Genomic DNA, 21,676 nt, shown 5'->3' on the forward strand with positions numbered 1-21,676 from the left:
TTGCACCAAATATCAAGATTTTTCATGATAAATCAATTAAATTTGGTGCAACAAAACACAACCTCAATAAAAGGTTGAAATTTCTGTTCCAGACGAGCAAAATGCAAGCGAGCGAAAATCTTGTATAGTGAAAATAATGCAATTTCACAAACAAAACGTTACAAGTGTTGAACCTCACACTCTTCTCCATCCTTGATACTCAGTCCCTTTGATTCAATCATGGCCTCGTAAACCTTCAATATCTCCGGAACCTTTGCCTGGTGCTTCATCACATACTTCTCCAAGAACTGCTTCGGGCCCATAGTAAAACTCCATGCAAACTTCTTCTTATCAAGACTAATTAGGCCCTTTGACTCCAAAACCTGCAGAAACCTGTACCTGGGCATGACTCTTTTCTCCATGCTAAGCGAGAGAAGCATCGGATAGCTCAGAATGTAAGAAGTACTCCAACCTAACTCCTTGGCAAAGAAATCTATCCCCTTCCTAATTTTCTCCTCCGATGTCAAAAAACAGCTTGGGTACTTCCGGAAGGCAAACAATATCTCCTCATCTGACCACCCCAAGCTCCTATACACCTTGAATTTCATATCCCATGTCAAATGGCTTAGACTTCCCTTTACAAGGACCATCTCCATGAACATATATGTTGAAGGAATGACCCCCATTTCTGTAACCATCTTCACCTTGCCATTAAACTGACAAGGGTTTGGCATCATCAATGCATTAGGTCGTTTCACAAGATATCTTGAAATGTGACAATTCGAGACACCATAATTCTTCAAAACAGTCGCATTGCTCACCAATCTTTGGAGATAAAATCTAAACATAGACCGCTTGAGTAATTCAATCACGAATCTGTCATTGCCCAAAAAGCCGCGGATGAAATCAAACACCGGTTTTATACAGCTTTCGAGGCTGAAGTTCAAGATGTAGGGATTCGAAACGATGAGGCCCACGATGTCGGATTCGGAGAGGCCCTTCTCTATGAAGAATTGGATCTTGGGACTTAAGCTGGACTTGGGGATGGCAAAGAGGAGTCGTGGGATTCTGTTGATGATGAATTTGAGGTGAGATTCTGAGAACCCATGAGATTTGAAGAAGGTGAGGACAGAATCTGGGTTCTTGGGGGTGTGTTTTAGCATTTTGGAGACTGTTAGAGCCTTTTCTGGTGAGAACCCACATGAGTTTTTGAGGTATTGTACGAAAGGAGAAGGTGGGTTTGTTTGGTAATGGGATTTTAGAAATGGGTTTTGTATAGATTGGATTTGCAGTGTTTGGGTGTTGATTTGGAGGAGCTTTCTGTAATGATGGAAATGGAACATCTTCTTCTTCCTTCTTTCCTCCTCTTTTTTTTTTTTTTTTTTTTTTTTTTGTATAGATTGGATACAAAAGAGAGAGAGAGAGAGAGAGAGAGAGAGAGAGAGAGAGAAGAATGGGAAATCAAGGGTTGAGATGAAAACTTACAACTTTTGATTTTATTTTATATTTTATTTTTCCTCCCTAATGAGTGAATGGCTGAGATGAAGAATACCTGTGGTTGCAGCTTCTACATGAGCTTCTCTGCCCTCACAGAGCTCTCAGAGAAAGAAGTCAAATGAAATACAAAACCAGTGGAATCATTTGATACTCTGTCAGCGTAGACGCTTCACACGCAGTCACTCGGACATTGTACACGTGGCATCAACTCCAGAACCAGTGTATCTAAGTAATAATCTCAAATATCAGATTCGGCTGAACAATAGTAATCACTGCATCGTGGGCACTAAATTTTTAAATAAGGCCATACTTCATTTTCAAATGTCCGATGAATGCTTAGCCATCAAACATTTAGACAACCAAACATCTGTAATCTGAACGGTTAGTTTGAAATACTTGTCTGTCACGTATGCAATTTTTCATTGATTTCTAACTGAGTGTGTATCATCAGGCTGCCAGAGTATCAAAGTATTTCTCACAAAACCATCACACATGGTCCGTAACTTTGAAAATTATACAGGCGTTTCAAGTCTGATAACTGGGTCCCATGGCTCGTTAATCTGGACCATTAGAATGTTGAATAATACATCTGATGGAGAATAATATACAGATTAGTAGATCCCAGCGGTTAATTATTAGGAATTAGGATGCTTTTTTCAGCTGAATGCAACGGTAGCTTTGTGCTTCTTCTTAATCGTCTGTCTTAAGGTTACAGATCGAAAGTTTGAGATTGTATCTACAAGGATAATTTCATCCATGGTCCATCTACTGTGGGATACAACAGATCAATGGTCCAGCTCGACTGGGTTGGGCTTGGATTTTAGGCCGAGGGAGCCAGGCAAGGTCTAGCCTAACATGACTGTTTAAGATGAGTCATCTGTACCCAGATAGGCCCAGTTGTCTAGCCATACTGCCAGACCTGATGCCTGGGCTGGCATTTCAAGCCTGGAAAACCAGGCCAGGATGTGCTTGAGATGACCTGGCTTAAATCAGGCCCGACAGGCGGGCTTGGCTTCCATGGAACCCCGGATCCACTGAGGTAAGTGGAGACCTTGCTGTGGGGCCCATCCTCATGTATGTAGCTTAAATACATGCTGTCCATCCGTTTTGACAGAACATTTTAGGCCATTATCCCAAAAAATGAAGAAGATTCAAATCTCAGGCGGACCACACCACATGAAACAGTGGTGATTGAATACCCACCATTAAAAAATTCTTGGGGACCACTAGAATGTTTAATTGACATCCAACCTGTTGATAAGGTCAGGATGACATAGATGAAGCGACCACATAAATATCAGAATGATTCAAAAAAATTGTCACCCACAAGAAACTATTTTTTTTTGGTCAATCACCACTGTTTCATGTGGTGTGGTCCACATGAGATTTGGGTCTGCTTCACTTTTGGGATGATTTTATAAAATGTATTTTCAAAAAACGGATGTAACATATATGCATCACGGCGGGCCCCACAGTCACGTGGGTTGTTCGTCATGTGGGCCCACCTTTGATTTCAACCTTCCATCTTGTGCCCCACCTACAATGGTCCACCATCCATCACGTGGGTCCCACCTTTGATGTGCATCAGGTGGAGACCACACTTTAATGCAAGCCATGCATAATATGACACCCACCTTTGATGTTAACCATCCATTATGTGGGCCACCTTGATTTGGACCATTTATCATGTGAGGCCCCACCTTCAATATGGATCGTTCATCATGTGGGCCCACTTGAGAGAGATTGTAACGATAAAAGAAGAAGGCAAGATGGGAGTTACTTAAGAAAGTTTAGGGGCAAACTTTTCCCAAAATTAACCCAAAAATGCTGCCCCGCTTTACTAAACTCTAAAACAAATAAAATAAAATAAATAAATAAAAATAAAATAAATAAATAAAAATAAAAAATAAAAAATTATTCCCTAAAGAATTAAGAGGTAAATCTCTTATTTCTGAAAATTGAAAATGTAAAATTAAACCATTGGCAAGTGGTCTACTTACGAAGAAAAAAAAAGAGAGAGACTAATTTAAAAAAAAAAAAAAAAATTTAAACAAGCAAATAAGCTTTTATTAGTAGAGATGCCAAAAGGCCGCTAAGCCATGCTACATAGCGTATGCTACATGCGACATGGCGTAGTTATTTAAAACACTGTTCTCTGACTCCTTTGATCCCCCCGAGACCCACCATTGGGTGGGCCATAGTTGTAAAATTGCACCAATTATGACTTTTCTTCAAGTGGTCACTAATTATTCTTTGATTTGTTTCAGACAGTTTAAAAACTCAAAAACTCGGCTCAATATCTAGAAAGATAAGGTTGACTCAATCACTCGATTCAACTCAACTCGATATTTAATAATTAAATTAGGAATTTAATTCCACTAATAATAGACGCTGACACAGGAATGCTAATGGATTGGGTCAATTATCATTCGATCTCTTTCAGACCTTCCCAAAGCCCTCATTTTCTTTCTCATGTAAGAGATTGTTGTTGTTCTTCTGCAAACAACTACATGAAAATGGACTGATTAAGAGTAACAAGAAAATGCAGCTCTACAGATAAGTTTGAAGAAAAAGAAAGCAAGGTTTTACTAAATAACTTTGGCCAATCTAAGGGCTAGAACAAAGATGGAAGGGTTGTTTAGTTAATCTAGTCAGGCAACACTCTTCTGAAAGCTGAATGTATTATAGGGTATTCGAGAAGGCATGAGCGTATTCATTAACACCTCGAAACAATTCAGCAGGACTAACATACTGCTATTGGATTGCATGTTAACGTTAGCAAATTTCAAGCAATTGTAGGCAAACAAAAGAATAGAGGAATTATATAAAACTCTATCAATCTCAAAGCATTTCCATTTCTTTTGCACCATTCAGTTCTCTAGCAAGAATTTCCACAAACAATCGGAACTGAGGGTGGAACACTGCAACTGATTCAGTTATCTAATTCCCATCTCATATCCAAGGGCACGTTTGGGTGCACAACAGAATTTGAATTGGGAACATCCAAGTTCAAGCAAGAGGAAATAATAGAACATGAATGCAATTTGAGTCTAACCAATAACATGAATTCTTAGGAAGGTAACTATAATTTGGTGATTTCCAGTTTATGAACTACTTGCTGCAATTCAATTGGAAAGTGAATCCAAAAGCAGCCTAAATTATCAAAATGGCATATTGTCTACATGGAGTGATACTAATGCCATGGCAATCAACTCTACAATATAAAGTGGGATGTACCGGAAGAACAGTCACTTGATGCAAGCTAGAAATGACAAAGTAATGTTGGCAAAATCCTCAAAAAAATCTTAAACTTGCACCCCCACAAATAAATATATGAAGAGCATAAATGGGATTTATCAACCTTCACCATGTAGAAGAAGTGTATAAACCTTTACCAAAACTCAATGGCATTGGGCTCATTGGTCAAGAGTCAAGACTATCTATTAGAACAGCAACTTTTAGATAGGCCCTACCACAAGACCAGATACATTAGATGACCTGAACCAATGTCACCTAAATCACCAACCCCCCACATTTTTCATTCTGAATCATGCTATCTGTATAATGGGTCAGTTACAATCCATATCAGCATTTTTACCGACCCAAAATTACGGTTTGATTTCTTATTGTTCTTTAAGTTGTATTTTCAATTTATATTTTGAATATAGATATTTATTGATTTATTCCTTGATTTTAGTTAAATACTATAATAGTAACACTACGTATGCAAGATTTATGATAATAACATATACATCATTTCATATAACCACACTGTAAATTTTGTAGCATGTACTGGAACGACCCATATGGTCCTACCTCGAGTATACCATGTACGAGGAATTAGTTTACCATCTTCCAATTCCCATACCACGCACGGGAGTAACCTTGATCTGAGTTGTGCAAAACATTGCAATTATTCAGACGGTCAACACGATTTTAGGAAAAATTACAGTTTTGGACCATCCAATCAATGGATCATCCCGTGACCCTTATAGGTGGTGGATTCTACAAGAGGTGGCTGTTCTAATGAATGATCCAAATTAAAGAGTGCCTTCTTTACATAGTAAATCCAATGGTGAAGGTTATCGAAAGCCTAACGTAAACATAAGGGGGCGTTTGGTTGCAACAAATATCATGATATGTCATGATAACTCAGTCATATTTGGTGCAGAAAAATTCACAGAATTCGGTGCAACCAAACACACCCTAAATAAAAGGTTGAAATTTCTGTTCCAAACAAGCAACATGCAAGCAAGCGAAAATCTTATATAGTGAAAATAATGCAATTTCACAAACAAAACGTTACAAGTGTTGAACCTCATACCCTTCTCCATTCTTGATACTCAGTCCCTTTGATTCGATCATGGCCTCATAAACGTTCAATATCTCCGGAACCTTTGCCTGGTGCTTCATCACATACTTCTCCAAGAACTGCTTCTGGCTCATATTAAAACTCCACGCTAACTTCTTCGTATCATTACTAATCAGGCCCTTTGACTCCAAAACCTGCAGAAACCTATACCTGGGCATGACTCTTGTCTCCATGCTAAGCGAGAGAAGGACCGGATAGCTCAAAATGTAAGAAGTACTCCAACCTAACTCCTTGACAAAGAAATCTATCCCCTTCCTAATCTTCTCCTCCGATAACATAATACAGCTTGGGTGCTTCCGGAAGGCAAGCAATATCTCCTCATCTGACCACCCCAAGCTCCTATACACCTTGAATTTCATATCCCATGACGATCGGCTTAGACTTACCGTCATATAGACCGCCTCCACGAACATATATGTTGAAGGAATGAACCCCATTTCTGTAACCATCTTCACCTTGTCATTAAACTGACAAGGGTTTGGCATCATCAATGCAATAGGTCGTTTCACAAGAAATCTCGAAATGTGACAATTCGGGACACGACAATTCTTCAAAACAGCCACATTGCTCACCAATCTCTGTAGATTAAATCTAAACATAGACCGCTTGAGTAATTCAATCACGAATCTGTCATTGCCCAAAAAGCCGCGGATGAAATCAAACAAGGGTTTTATACGTCTTTCGAGGCTGGAGGCCAAGATGTAGGGATTCGAAACGATGAGGCCCACGATGTCGGATTCGGAGAGGCCCTTCTCTCTGAAGAATTGGATCTTGGGACTTAAGCTGGACTTGGGGATGGCGAAGAGGAGTTGCAGGATTCTGTTGATGATGGATTTGATGTGAGCTTCTGAGAACCCATGAGATTTGAAGAAGGTGAGGACAGAATCTGGGCTCTTGGGGGTGCGTTTTCGCATTTTGGAGACTGTTAGAGCCTTTTCTGGTGAGAACCCACATGAGTTTTTGAGGTATTGTAGGAAAGGAGGAGGGTTTATTTGGGAATGGGATTTTAGAAATGGGTTTTGTAGGGATTGGATTTGGAGTGTTTGGATGTTAATTTGGAGGAGCTTTCTGTAATGAAGGAAATGGAACATCCTCTTCTTCCTTTTTCCCTTTCTTTTTTCTGAAAATTTGAAAATAAAAAAAATTAAAAAAAATTTAAAAAAAATTTAAAAAAAAAAAAGAAGAAGAAGAAGAAGAAGAAGAAGAAGGAATGGGAAACGAAGGGCGGAGATGAAAACTTACAAATTTTGATTTTGATTTTTCTTTTGTTTTCCTAATGAGTGAATAGCAGAGATGAAGAATACCAGTGGTTGCAGCTTGTGCATCAGCTTCTCTGCCCTCTCAGGGCTCTGTGGGGCCCACCGTGATGTAAATGTTTTATCCATGCCATTCATCGCTTTTCTCAGATCATTTTAAGGTATAATCCAAAAACTGATCAAGGTACATGCTTAAGTGGACCACAAAGTGGGGATTTAATGTCCACCATTAAAATTCGGATCAAGATAATATTTGTTTTTTCACTTCATCCACATCTACATGACCTTATTAATAGGTTGGATGATATAAAAAACATCACGGTGGCCCTTTGAAAGGTTTCAACGGTGGGTGCCATTGTCACTGCAGCTTCCTTCGGTGCGGTCCACTGGAGCTGTGGACCTGTTTCAATTTTCCATATATACCTTCAAATGATATGAGAAAAGCGATCAACGGGGTGGATAAACGCAATCCGCATCCCTCGTAGAATAGTCGAAGGAAATACAAGACCAGTATAGTTATTTGATACTCTGTCTTCGTATGACGCCTCATACACGGTCACTTGGAAATTGGAAACGAGGCATCAACTGTAGCACCACTGTATCTCAGCTATATTCTCAAATATCAGATTCAGCTGAACAACAATACTAATCTCTGCTTATGGACACTAGATTTTTAGATAGGGCCGTACTCATTTTCAACTGAGTTTGGGCTGACCCGACTCGATCCAGACTCGACCTCAAGTCGAATTAATTACTGGGTAACTCGATTCGGTTTGAGTTCCGTTGGACGAAATCTACTCGGAACGACTCACCCACTTGGTTCGTGTCGAGTTGAGTTGAGCAATCTCAACGGTTTGTTTGAATTAATTGTCTGCTATGTATGCAAATTTCCAGTGATTTCTAACTGCATGTGTATCATCGATCACACTGACAGAGTATCAAAGTATTTCACATGTGCCCCCTAACTTCAAAAAAATATACACGCATTTCAATTCTGAAAAGTGGGGCCCATGGCTCTAATCTGGAGGGTCAATATAATTTTGAACGATATACAGATTAGAATATCCCAGCCGTTAATTATTAGGATGCATTTTCAGCTTAATGCAACGGTAGCTCTGTGGTTCTCAATCGTCTATCTTAAGGCTACAAATTGAAAGTTAAAGAATGCATTTAAGAGGATATTTTCATCCATCGTCCATACATTGGGATACAAAACAAACCAATGGTATGGATTAGTGAGAAATTGGGTCACTTGTTAGAAGAGGAATCAGGCGTGTACAAAGTGCGAGGACGTGGACACATGGCTAGATCTGGGGTTGTGATAGCTAGGGCTGTACCCAAGCAGAGTTATAACTCGACTCAACTAAAAAAAGCTTGATTCGACTCTGTTCAAAACTGAGTTTGAGCCGAGTCGAGCTGATTTTTTTAGCTCAAAAAAATTTCAAACTGAGTTTGAGCTTGCCCGAGCTCGACTCGACTCGGATCGATTCAGTTCGGTGACTCGGTTACTTTGATATTGTTGTTGATCACCAAGTGTTTGATGAAATGACTCAATGAACTGTGGCTAGTGGCAAAGAAGGTACGTATATGAAACAAATATTTTTTTAGTTTCTTGATTTTTATGTTGTTTACAAGGTGTTTAATGAAATACCTGTAAATCTATTACTGTTGTTTTATATACAGCAAGAATTTAAAAGTGCAATTCATGTGTTTGTGAAAATGCTGCATAGATGAACTCGGCTCGAACTGGCTCGAGCTGCTGACCGAACCGAGCTAAGATGGCAAATCAAGCTCGAGGATCAACTCAAGCCAAGTATGAGCTGAGGTTAGCAAGTGGCCGAGCCAAGTCAAGCTGTGTCAAGCTCGACTCGTGTACACCTCTAAACTGATAGCCCGTTCAACCTCACTCTAACTTTGGACTGATTTAGGCTGGGCTGGCATTTCAGGTTTGGAAAACTGGATGCGAATTTGGTGTGACCCGTAGCAGCCAAGTTGGTGCGGCACTGGCCGTAGGGCTCATCTCAATATGTTTTTTGTTATCCATGCTGTCCATCAATTTTTTCAGCTCATTTTGGGGCATGGTCCCAAAAATGAAGCAAATTCAAATCTCAGTTGGACCACACAGTAGGGATTGAATTCCCACCATTAAAAACTTCTTGGGGGCTTCAAAAGTCTGTGTGACCTTATCAATAGGTTGGGTGTGGTCCACCTAAGATTTGTATCTGCTTCAATTTTGGAACCATGCCCTAAAATTAGCTAACAAAACGGATAGACAATGTGGATATAAAACACATACATCGAGGTGGGTCCCATGGTGAGGGCCACAGTCTTGAGGGATGGAGGGCTTAAGTGAATTCCTTGGCTGATAGTTTGGCCATGCTTAGAGGTGGATCCCACCCTGGGTGGGCCATCTGGAAAATAAGAGTTGCCTAAAATAATCCTGTCCACTGGATCTTTGGACGGATACAATGGCATAAGGCTCATGGAATTCATGATAAAACAAAATGATAATGAGAAACATAAATAGGGAATGATCACACCTTCGACGTTAGAGTTGTGTGGGCCTACCATGATGCTTATGTGGAATGATCACACCTTTATGCTTAAGGTAAGCCTTTTGCCTTATTTTTGGGATAGAATTTTAGAAAGGTTTGAGAGAAAACTATCCTCCTAGAGAAGAAAATTCCTATCCTTTGGAGGAAAATTGACCATCATCAAAGTAACAATGTTGAACTTACACGTCTATTTTATGTCCCTATTTCAATGCTTAAAAATCTATCATTGAAATAAATTCATAAGGGAATTCTTGTAGCGAAGTGGATCTTCCTCGAGAAAATTCCCGTTAATAAATTGGAAGGAGGTTTGCTCCCCTACTCCCGAGGGAGTGATTATAAAAGAGCATAGATATGGTCAATTTTGCTCTTCTTGAGAAATGAGTGTAGCGTTTTGCCAATGAGGAAAAGGGTTTATGGAAATCCCAGATGTCATCTAAACATGCCATTTCCCGTATAAGATGATGGACCAAAAGTTCTTTATACTGGTTTCTTCTATATTTGAAAAGGTATTGCTAAATCAACATCCATTGTATCTGCAGGGATTAGTCTCACTTCAAAAAAGAAGTGGGGACACCCCCTGTCTTTAAAAAAAAAAAAAGTCCTAGTTTCTCTTTAGGCAACGGTCAAAAGATTAGATTTTGATTTGATTCTTGGGTTGAGAATAATCCTTTTATCGTTGACTTCCTAGACCTTGCAACAATTAGTATTAATATCGATATCTCAGTTCCATCTTGATTAAACTTTAGTGATGGAGCTAGATCTTGGTCTCCTCTTTTAGGAGAATATTGGGAGGTCACGGGTACTATCAAGTTGGGTGAATTAGATAACAGACGTCTGTTGGCATTCCAGCCTTCTTTCTCCTTTTAGGGCCTATCGGAAAGAGAATCCAGTACCTCTTGATTGTGAATACCTGAATAGGACACGCCCTTGGGTATCTCTGTGAGGCGTCTTTGTGAGGTTGGTAGCCTAAATGCTCTTTTGACTTGATTGTAGGTTATTTCAACACCAGCTGATGAGGGGTGATAAGCCAATGTGAAGACCATCCGCTTCAGGGACTTTCTTGGTGCGCTCCTTCTACAATTCTCTTGTTGTTCAATCGACGACAATAGAGGACTATACCCCTACAAGTGAAGTCTATTCTATGGAGTTTCCCCAAAAATAACCGCTTTCTCTTGGCTCGTTTGTGGGCGAGTCGTCACAACCGACAACTTGCGCAAGAGAGGCCTCATTCTTCCTAACACATGCATTTTGTCTTCGGAATGCCGAAACAATCAATTATATGTTCATGCATTGCCCCTTTTCAGTGGGTGTTTGAACTTGGCTGATAGTTTGGCCATGCTTAGAGGTGGATCCCACCCAGTATGGACCATGCAAAAAATAAGAGTTGCCCCAGAATATCCTGTCCACTCGATCGTTGGCCGGATACAATGGCACAAGTCTCATGCAATTCATGATGCAACACATCAACTAATACAAAACAAAATGATAATAAGAAACATATATAGAGAACTATCACACATTCGATCGCTACAGCTGTGTGGGGCCTACCACGATGTTTATGTGGAATCCAAGCCGTGAATTTGGTGAAAGTGAGACTCTCCAAGTTCACCATACATGCCAAGAATCATCCCAATACAAAACTCGGGTGCTCTGCCACATGCAACAATGTACTATCTGACTTAAGAATAGAAGAATTATATAAAACTCTATCAATCTCAAAGCATTTTCATTTATTTTGCACTATTCAGTTCTCTGGCAAGAATTTCCACAAAACAATAGGAACCGATGGTGGAACACTGCAACTGAATCAGTTATCTAATTCCCATCTCATATCCAACAGCGCGTTTGGGTGCACAACAGAATTTGAATTGGGAACATCCAAGTTCAAGCATGAGGAAATAATAGAACATGACAGCAATTTGAGTCTAACCAATAACATGAATTCTTAGGAAGCTAACTACAATTTGGTGATTTCTAGTTTATGAACTACTTGTCATTCAATTGGAAAGTGCATCCAAAAGCAGCCTAAATTATCAAAGCGGCATCTGTCTACATCGAGTGATACTAATGCCATGGCAATCGACTCTAGAAACCAAAGTGGGGTGTACCAGAATAACAGTTGCAAGATGCGAGCAACAAATAGCAAAGTAATGTAGGCAAAATCCTGGAGAAAAAAACTTAAACTTGCACCCCACAAATAAATATAAGAAGAGGATAAATGGAATTTATCAACCTTCACCATGTGGAAGGTGTATAAATCTTCACCAAAACTCATTGGCATTTGGCTCATTGATCCAGACTATCTATTAGAACAGCACCCATCAGATAACCCATCAGATAGGCCACTGCCCCAAAACCGGATACATTAGATGATCTGAACCAATGTCACCTAAATCGCCAACCTCCCACATTTTCCATTCTGAATTGTCCAATCTGTATTATGGATCAGTTAAGATCCATACCACCATTTTTACTGACCCAAAATTATTGTTTATTTTCCTATTGTTCTTTAAATTGTTTTTATATTTATAATTTGAATATAAATATTTATTTCTGGATTTTAGTTAAATACTAGTCTATAATACTAGATATGCAAGATTTACGATAATAACACATACATCATTTCGTATAACCACATTATGTAAATTTAGTAGCATGTACTGAAACAACCCACATGATTCTACCCCTAATATACCATACTGGAGGAATTAGTTTACCATCTTCCGATTCCCATACCACATACAGTAGTAACCTTTATCTGAGTTGTGCAAAACATTGCAGTTATTCAGACTGTCAACACAATTTTGGGAAAAATTACAGTTCTTGACCGTCCAATCAATGGATCAGCACATGACCCCGGGTTCTAGGTAGTGGTCCCTCCAAGAGGTGGCTGTTCTAATGGACGATCCACAACAAAGAATGCCTTCTTTACATAGTAAACCCAATTGTGAAGGTTATCAAAACCCTAACATAAACAAAAAGGTGCCTTCGGTTGCACCAAATATCAAGATTTTTCATGATAAATCAATTAAATTTGGTGCAACAAAACACAACCTCAATAAAAGGTTGAAATTTCTGTTCCAAACAAGCAAAATGCAAGCGAGTGAAAATCTTATATAGTGAAAATAATGCAATTTCACAAACAAAACGTTACAAGTGTTGAACCTCACACTCTTCTCCATCCTTGATACTCAGTCCCTTTGATTCGATCATGGCCTCGTAAACCTTCATTATCTCCGGAACCTTTGCCTGGTGCTTCATCACATACTTCTCCAAGAACTGCTTCGGGCCTATAGTAAAACTCCACGCAAACTTCTTCTTATCAAGACTAATTAGGCCCTTTGACTCCAAAACCTGCAGAAACCTATACCTGGGCATGACTCTTTTCTCCATGCTAAGCGAGAGAAGCATCGGATAGCTCAAAATGTAAGAAGTACTCCAACCTAACTCCTTGACAAAGAAATCCATTACCCTCCTAATCTTCTCCTCCGATATCATAATACAGCTTGGGTGCTTCCGGAAGGCAAACAATATCTCCTCATCTGACCACCCCAAGCTCCTATACACCTTGAATTTCATATCCCATGTCGAACGGCTTAGACTTGCCGTTATATTGACCGCCTCCACGAACACACATGTTGAAGGAATGACCCCCATTTCTGTAACCATCTTCACCTTCTCATTAAACTGACAAGGGTTTAGCAACATCAATGCAGTAGGTCGTTTCACAAGAAATCTCGAAATGTTACAATTGGAGACACCATAATTCTTCAAAACAGCCACATTGTTCACCAATCTTTGGAGATTAAATCTAAAGATAGACCGCTTGAGTAATTCAATCACGAATCTGTCATTGCCCAAAAAGCCGCGGATGAAATCAAACCCCGGTTTTATACATCTTTCGAGGCTGAAGTTCAAGATGTAGGGATTCGAAACGATGAGGCCCACGATGTCGGATTCGGAGAGGCCCTTCTCTATGAAGAATTGGATCTTGGGACTTAAGCTGGACTTGGGGATGGCGAAGAGGAGTCGTGGGATTCTGTTGATGATGATTTTGATGTGAGATTCTGAGAACCCATGAGATTTGAAGAAGGTGAGGACAGAATCTGGGTTCTTGGGGGTGTGTTTTAGCATTTTGGAGACTGTTAGAGCCTTTTCTGGTGAGAACCCACATGAGTTTTTGAGGTATTGTACGAAAGGAGAAGGTGGGTTTGTTTGGTAATGGGATTTTAGAAATGGGTTTTGTATAGATTGGATTTGCAGTGTTTGGGTGTTGATTTGGAGGAGCTTTCTGTAATGATGGAAATAGAACATCTTCTTCTTCCTTCTTTCCTCTTTCTTTTTTTTTTTTTTTTTTTTTTTTTTTTTTTTTTTTATGGGAAATCAAGGGTTGAGATGAAAACTTACAACTTTTGATTTTTGATTTTTGATTTTTATTTTTCCTCCCTAATCAGTGAATGGCTGAGATGAGGAATACCTGTGGTTGCAGCTTCTACATGAGCTTCTCTGCCCTCAGAGACAGAGCTCTCAGAGAAAGACGTCGAATGAAATACAAAACCAGTGGAATCATTTGATACTCTGTCAGCGTAGACGCTTCATACGCAGTCACTTGGACATTGTACACGTGGCATCAACTCTAGAACCAGTGTATCTAAGTAATAATCTCAAATATCCGATTCGGCTGAACAATAGTAATCTCTGCATCGTGGGCACTAAATTTTTAAATAAGGCCATACTTCATTTTCAACCGTCCGATGAATGTTTAGCCATCTAACATTTAGACAACCAAACAACTGTAATCTGAACGGTTAGTTTGAAATACTTGTCTGTCACGTATGCAATTTTCCATTGATTTCTAATTGAGTGTGTATCATCAGGCTGCCAGAGTATCAAAGTATTTCTCACAAAACCATCACACATGGTCCGTAACTTTGAAAATTATACACGCGTTTCAAGTCTGACAACTGGGTCCCATGGCTCGTTAATCCGGTTTGAGTTCCGTTGGACGAAATCTACTCGGAACGACTCACCCACTCGGTTCGTGTCCAGTTGAGTTGAACAATCTCAACGGTTAGTTTGAATTAATTGTCTGCTACGTATGCAAATTTCCGGTGATTTCTAACTGCATGTGTATCATCGATCACACTGCCAGAGTATCAAAGTATTTCACATGTGCCCCCTAACTTTGCAAAAATATAAACGCATTTCAATTCTGAAAAGTGGGGCCCATGGCTCTAATCTGGAGGGTCAATATAATGTTGAACGATATACAGATTAGAATATCCCAGCCGTTAATTATTAGGATGCATTTTCAGCGTAATGCAACGGTAGCTCTGTGCTTCTCAATCGTCTATCTTAAGGCTACAGATTGAAAGTTAAAGAATGCATTTACGAGGATATTTTCATCCATCGTCCATTTGGGATACAACAAATCATGGTATGGATTAGTGAGAAATTGGGTCACTTGTTAGAAGAGGAATCAGGCGTGTACAAAGTGCGAGTACGTGGACACGTGGCTAGATCTGGGGTTGTGATAGCTAGGGCTGTACACAAGCAAAGTTAGCTTGGTAACTCGCTCGACTCAACTCAAAAAAGCTTGATTTGACTCGGTTTGAAACTGAGTTCGAGCCGAGTCAAGCTGCTTTTTTGAGCTCGAAAAAATTTCAAACTGAGTTCAAGTTTGCCCGAGCTCGACTCGACTCAAATCGATTCGATTCATTTCGGTGACTCGATTACTTTGATATTGCTGTTGCTCACCAAGTGTTTGATGAAATGACTCAATGAAGTGTGGCTAGTAGCAAGGAAGATATGTATATGAAACAAATACTCTTTTTTTCTTGATTTTTATGTTGTTTACAAGGTGTTTAATGAAATACTTATAAATTCATTACTGTTGTTTTGTATACAGCAAGAATTTGAAAGTGCAGTTCATGTGTTTGTGAAAATGTTGCACAGATGAACTCGGCTCAAACTGGCCCAAGCTGCTAACCGAACCGAGCTAAGCTGGCAAATCAAGCTCGAGGACCGACTCGAGCCGAGTCTGAGCTGAGGTCAGCAAGTGGCCGAGCCAAGTCAAGCTGTGCCAAGTTCGACTCGTGTACACCTCTAGACTGATAGCCCGTTCAGCCCTGCTTTGACTTTGGACTGATTTAGGCTGGGCTTGCATCTCAGGTCCGGAAAACCGGATGTGGATTTGGTGTGACCGGAAGCAGCCAAGTTGGTGTAGCACTAGCTGTAGGGCCAACCTCAATATGTTTTTTTGTTATCCATGCCGTCCATCAATTTTTTCAGCTCATTTCAGGGCATGGTGCCAAAAATGAAGCAAATTCAAATCTCAGGTGGACCACATAATAGGGATTGAATTCCCACCATTAAAAACTTCTTGGGGGCTTCAAAAATCTATGTGACCTTATCAACAGGTTGGGTGTGGTCCACCTGAGATTTGTATCTGCTTCAATTTTCCAAGCATGCCCTAAAATTAACTGACAAAACGGATAGACAATGTGGATATACAATACATACATCAAAGTGGGTCCCATGGTGAGGGCCACAGTCTTGAGGGGTGGAGGGCTTAAGTGAATTCCTTGGTTGATAGTTTGGCCATGCTTAGAGGTGGATCCCACCATGAGTGGGCCATGTGGAAAATAAGAGTTGCCTAAAATAATCCTGTCCACTGGATCTTTGGACGGATACAATGACATAAGGCTCATGGAATTCATGATAAAACAAAATGATAATGAGAAACATAAATAGGGAATGATCACACCTTCGAACGTTAGAGTTGTGTGGGGCCTACCATGATGCTTATGTGGAATGATCACACCTTTATGCTTAAGGTTAGCTTTTCGCCTTATTTTTGGTATAGAATTTTAGAAAGGTTTGAGAGAAAACTGTCGTCCTAGAGAAGAAAATTCCCATCCTTTGGAGGAAAATTGACCGTCATCAAAGCAACAATGTCGAACTTACACGTCTATTTTATGTCCCTATTTCAATGCTCGAAAATCTATCATTGAATAAATTCGTAAGGGAAATCTTGTAGCGAAGTGGATCTTCCTCGAGAAAATTCCCGTTATTAAATTGAAAGGGGGTTTGCTCCCCTACTTCCGAGGGAGTGAGCATAGATATAGTCAATTTTGCTCTTCTTGAGAAATGAGTGCAGCGTTTTGCCAATGAGGAAAAGGGTTTATGGAAATCCCTGATGTCATCTAAACACGGCATTTCCCGTATAAGCTGATGGACCAAAAGTTCTTCTTTAAATCAACATCCATTGTATCTGCAGGGATTAGTCTCACTTCAAAAGAGAAGTGGGGACACCACGTGTCTTTAAAAAAAAAAAGAAAAAAAAAAGATCTAGTTTCTCTTTAGGCAATGGTTAAAAGATTAGATTTTGATTTGATTCTTGGATTAGGAATAATCCTTTTATCGTTGACTTCCTAGATCTTGCAACAATTAGTTTTAATATTGATATCTCGGTTCATCTTGATTAAACTTTAGTGATGGAGCTAGATCTTGGTCTACTCTTTTAGGAGAATATTGGGAGGTCGCGGGTACCATCGGGTTGGGTGAATTAGATCACAGACGTCTGTTGGCATTCCAGCCTTCTTTCTCCTTTTAGGGCCTATTGGAAAGAGAATCCAGTACCTCTTGATTGTGAATATCTGAATAGGACGCGCCCTTGGGTATCTCTGTGAGGCGTCTTTGTGAGGTTGGTAGCCTAAATGCTCTTTTGACTTGATTGTAGGTTCTTTCAATACCAGTTGATGAGGGGTGATAAGTCAATGTGAAGACCATCGGCTTCGGGGACTTCATCGGTGCGCTCCTTTTAGAATTCTCTCGTCCAATCAACAACAATAGAAGACTATACCCCTACAAGTGAAGTCTATTCTATGGAGTTCCACCAAAAATAACTGCTTTCTCTTAGCTCGATTGTGGGTGAGTCGGCGTCACAACCGACAACTTGCGCAAGAGAGGCCTCATTCTTCCTAACACATGCATTTTGTCTTCGAAATGCCGAAACAATCAATTATATGTTCATGCATTGCCCCTTTTCAGTGGGTGTTTGAAAGTTTGGCCATGCTTAGAGGTGGATCCCACCCTGTATGGACCATGCAAAAAATAAGAGTTGCCCCAGAAGATCCTGTCCACTCGATCGTTGGCCGGATACGATGACGCAAGTCTCATGCAATTCATGATGCAACACATCAACTAATACAAAACAAAATGATAATAAGAAACATATATAGAGAACTATCACACATTTGATCGCTAGAGTTGTGTGGGGCCTACCACGATGTTTATGTGGAATCCAAGCCGTGAATTTGGTGAAAGTGAGACTCCAAGTTCACCATACATGCCAAGAATCATCCCAATACAAAACTCGGGTGGCTCTGCCACATGCAACAATGTACTATCTGACTTAAGAATGGAAGAATTATATAAAACTCTATCAATCTCAAAGCATTTTTATTTATTTTGCACTATTCAGTTCTCTGGCAAGAATTTCCACAAAACAATAGGAACCGATGGTGGAACACTGCAACTGAATCAGTTATCTAATTCCCATCTCATATCCAACAGCGCGTTTGGGTGCACAACAGAATTTGAATTGGGAACATCCAAGTTCAAGCATGAGGAAATAATAGAACATGACAGCAATTTGAGTCTAACCAATAACATGAATTCTTAGGAAGCTAACTACAATTTGGTGATTTCTAGTTTATGAACTACTTATCATTCAATTGGAAAGCGCATCCAAAAGCAGCCTAAATTATCAAATCGGCATCTGTCTACATTGAGTGATACTAATGCCATGGCAATCGACTCTAGATAACAAAGTGGGGTGCACCGGAATAACAATTGCAAGATGCAAGCAACAAATAGCAAAGTAATGCTGGCAAAATCCTTAAGAAAAATCTTAAACTTGCACCCCACGAATAAATATAAGAAAAGGATAAATGGAATTTATCAACCTTCACCATGTGGAAGATGTATACACCTTCACCAAAACTCATTCGCATTGGGCTCATTGATTCAGACTATCTATTAGAACAGCACCTATCAGATAGGCCCCTGCCCCAATGTCACCTAAACCTTATTGTTCTTTAAATTGTATTTTATATTTATAATTTGAATATAAATATTTATTCATAGATTTTAGTTAAATACTATAATACTAGACATGCAAGATTTATGATAATAACACATATATCATTTCATATAACCACATTATGTAAATTTAGTAGCATGTACTGGAACAACCCACATGATCCTACCCCTAATATACCATGCTGAAGGAATTAGTTTACCATCTTCCAATTCCCATACCACATACGGTAGTAACCTTAATCTGAGTTGTGCAAAACATTGCAGTTATTCAGACGGTCAACACAATTTTGGGAAAAATTACAGTTCTTGACCGTCCGATCAATGGATCAGCCCATGACCTTGGGTTCTAGGTAGTGGTCCCTCCAAGAGGTGGCTGTTCTAATGGACGATCCACAACAAAGAATGCCTTCTTTAGTAAACCCAATTGTGAAGGTTATCAAAACGCTAACATAAACAAAAGGGTGCCTTCGGTTGCACCAAATATCAAGATTTTTCATGATAAATCAATTAAATTTGGTGCAACCAAACACAACCTCAATAGAAGGTTGAAATTTCTGTTCCAAAATGCAAGCGAGCGGAAATCTTAAATAGTGAAAATAATGCAATTTCACAAACAAAACGTTACAAGTGTCGAACCTCACACTCTTCTCCATCCTTGATATCCAGTACCTTTGATCCAATCATGACCTCATAAACCTTCAATATCTCCGGAACCTTTGCTTGGTACTTCATCACATACTTCTCCAAGAACTGCATTTCACTCATAATAAAACTCCCCGCTAACTTCTTATCCTTACTAATCAGGCCCTTTGACACCAAAACCTGCAGAAACCTATACCTGGGCATGACTCGCTTCTCCAAGCTAAGCGAGAGGAGGACCGAGCGGGTAGAAATGTAAGAAGTACTCCAACCTAACTCCTTGACAAAGAAATCCATTCCCCTCCTAATCTTCTCCTCCGATTTCGTAATGCAGCCAGGGTGCTTCCGGAAGGCAATCAATATCTCCTCATCAGACCACCCCAAGCTCCTATACACCTCGAATTTCATGTCCCACATCGAACGGCTTAGACTTACCATCACACGGACCGCCTCCATGAACATGTATGTTGATGGATTGAACCCCATTTCTGTAACCCTCTTCACCTTCTCTTTAAACCGATCAGGGTTTAGCAACAATGCCAGCGGTTGTTTCGCAAGACATCTCGAAATGTGACAATTCAGGATGCCGTAGTTCTTCAATACGGCCACATTGCTCACCAATTTATGGAGATTAAATTTCAACTTGGACCGCTTGAGCAATTCAATCACAAATCTGTCAGTGCCCAAATAGCTGCGGATGAAATCAAACAAGGGTTTTATACATCTTTCGAGGCTGGAGGTCAAGATGTAGGGATTCGAAACGATGAGTCCCACGATGTCGGATTCGGAGAGGCCCTTCTCTATGAAGAATTGGATCTTGGGATTTAAGCTGGACTTGGGGGTGGCGAAGCGGAGTTGTGGGATTCTGTTGATCATGGATTTGATGTGAGATTCTGAGAACCCATGAGATTTGAAGAAGTTGAGGACAGAATCTGGGTTCTTGGGGGTGCGTTTTAGCATTTTGGAGACTGTTAGAGCCTTTTCTGCTGAGAACCCACATGAGTTTTTGAGGTATTGTAGGAAAGGAGAAGGTGGGTTTGTTTGGGAATGGGCTTTTAGAAATGGGTTTTGTATAGATTGGATTTGCAGTGTTTGGATGTTGATTTGGAGGAGCTTTCTGTAATGAAGGAAATGGAACATCTTCCTCTTCCTTTTTTTCCTTTCTTTTTTCTTTTAGATGAAAACTTACCAATTTTGATTTTGATTTTAATTTTTTCCCTAATGAGTGAATAGCAGAGATGAAATATACCTGTGGTTGCAGCTTGTGCGCGAGCTTCCCTGCCCTCTCGGAGCTCTCAACTCTCATGGAAAAGTCGAAGGAAATACTCAAACACAAAACCATAGAGTTATATGATACTCTGTCTTCGTATGACGCTTCATACGCAGTCACTTGGAAATGGTACACGAGGCATCAATGGCAGTAACACTACATCTCAGTTAAAATCTCGAACAACACTAATATCTGCTTCACGAGCAAGAGATTTTTGGACAAGGCAATATTCATTTTCAACCGAGTTAGGGCTGACCCGACGATCCAGTCTCGGGTCGAGTCAATTCGAGTTACTGGGTAACTCGAACTCGACTCGGTTTGAATTCTAATCGAGCCACCTACTCAGTTCGGGTGAAATCGGGTCTAAACGAGTCAGCCTAGTCGAGTCGTCCCGTGCCCACAGCTCTACCAGGGAGTAGCATCCAATCCGTGTCGCATTTGGACAAACAAACAAGAATAATCTCAACCGTTAGTTTAAATTACTTGTGTGCCACGTATGCAAATTTCCATTGATTTCTAACTGCATATCTACCATCGATCACACTGCGAGAGTATCAAAAGTATTTCACATGTGGCCCCTTTGAAAAATATACACGCATTTGAATTCTGAAAAGTGGGGCCCATGGCTCTAATCTGGAGGGTCAATATAATGATGAACAATATACAGATTAGAATATCTCAGCCGTTAATTATTAGGATGCATTTTCAGCTGAATGCAACCGTAGCTTTGTGCTTCTCCTCAGACTTCTATCTTAAGGCTACAGATTGAAAGTTTAAGAATGCATTTGGTGTGACCCAATCCAGCCAGGTTGGTGCGGCACTGGCCGTAGGGCCCACCTCAATATGTGTTTTGTTATCCATGCCGTCCATCAATTTTGCCAACTCATTTTTGGGCATGGTCCAAAAAATGAAGTAAATACAAATCTCAGGTGGACCACAAAGTAGGGATTGAATTCCCACCGTTAAAAACTTCTTGGGGGTCACAAAAGTCTGTGTGACCTTA

The 21,676-nt window shown here is 40.0% G+C and overlaps 3 protein-coding genes across 4 annotated transcripts; all 3 read right to left on the reverse strand.

The window, feature by feature from the left end:
- On the reverse strand, positions 1 to 1,661 carry LOC131228070 (transcription termination factor MTERF9, chloroplastic-like). The gene has a single exon (XM_058223899.1). It carries the CDS (start codon positions 1,320 to 1,322, stop codon positions 159 to 161), a length of 1,164 nt encoding a protein of 387 aa, XP_058079882.1. The 5' UTR covers positions 1,323 to 1,661; the 3' UTR covers positions 1 to 158.
- A 1,930-nt stretch (positions 1,662 to 3,591) lies between these two features.
- Positions 3,592 to 20,581, reverse strand: LOC131228068 (transcription termination factor MTERF9, chloroplastic-like). 2 transcript variants are annotated; one of them, XM_058223895.1, is made up of 2 exons: positions 5,794 to 6,992; positions 3,592 to 3,972 (listed from the first exon to the last, which is right to left on the reverse strand). In XM_058223895.1, the coding sequence occupies exons 1-2, from the start codon at positions 6,937 to 6,939 to the stop codon at positions 3,916 to 3,918; spliced, it is 1,203 nt and encodes a 400-aa protein (XP_058079878.1). In that variant the 5' UTR covers positions 6,940 to 6,992; the 3' UTR covers positions 3,592 to 3,915. The 2 variants fall into 2 exon arrangements, with proteins under 2 accessions (XP_058079878.1, XP_058079880.1); XM_058223897.1 differs by lacking the exon at positions 5,794 to 6,992 and adding an exon at positions 19,401 to 20,581 and having other exon boundaries at positions 3,617 to 3,972.
- LOC131228071 (transcription termination factor MTERF9, chloroplastic-like) lies at positions 12,631 to 14,021 on the reverse strand. Its single transcript, XM_058223900.1, has one exon. It carries the CDS (start codon positions 13,971 to 13,973, stop codon positions 12,810 to 12,812), a length of 1,164 nt encoding a protein of 387 aa, XP_058079883.1. The 5' UTR covers positions 13,974 to 14,021; the 3' UTR covers positions 12,631 to 12,809.
- Positions 20,582 to 21,676: the final 1,095 nt, after the last annotated feature.

This window comes from Magnolia sinica, chromosome 15 (genome assembly GCF_029962835.1).
Source record: "Magnolia sinica isolate HGM2019 chromosome 15, MsV1, whole genome shotgun sequence".
Lineage (NCBI taxonomy): Eukaryota > Viridiplantae > Streptophyta > Magnoliopsida > Magnoliales > Magnoliaceae > Magnolia > Magnolia sinica.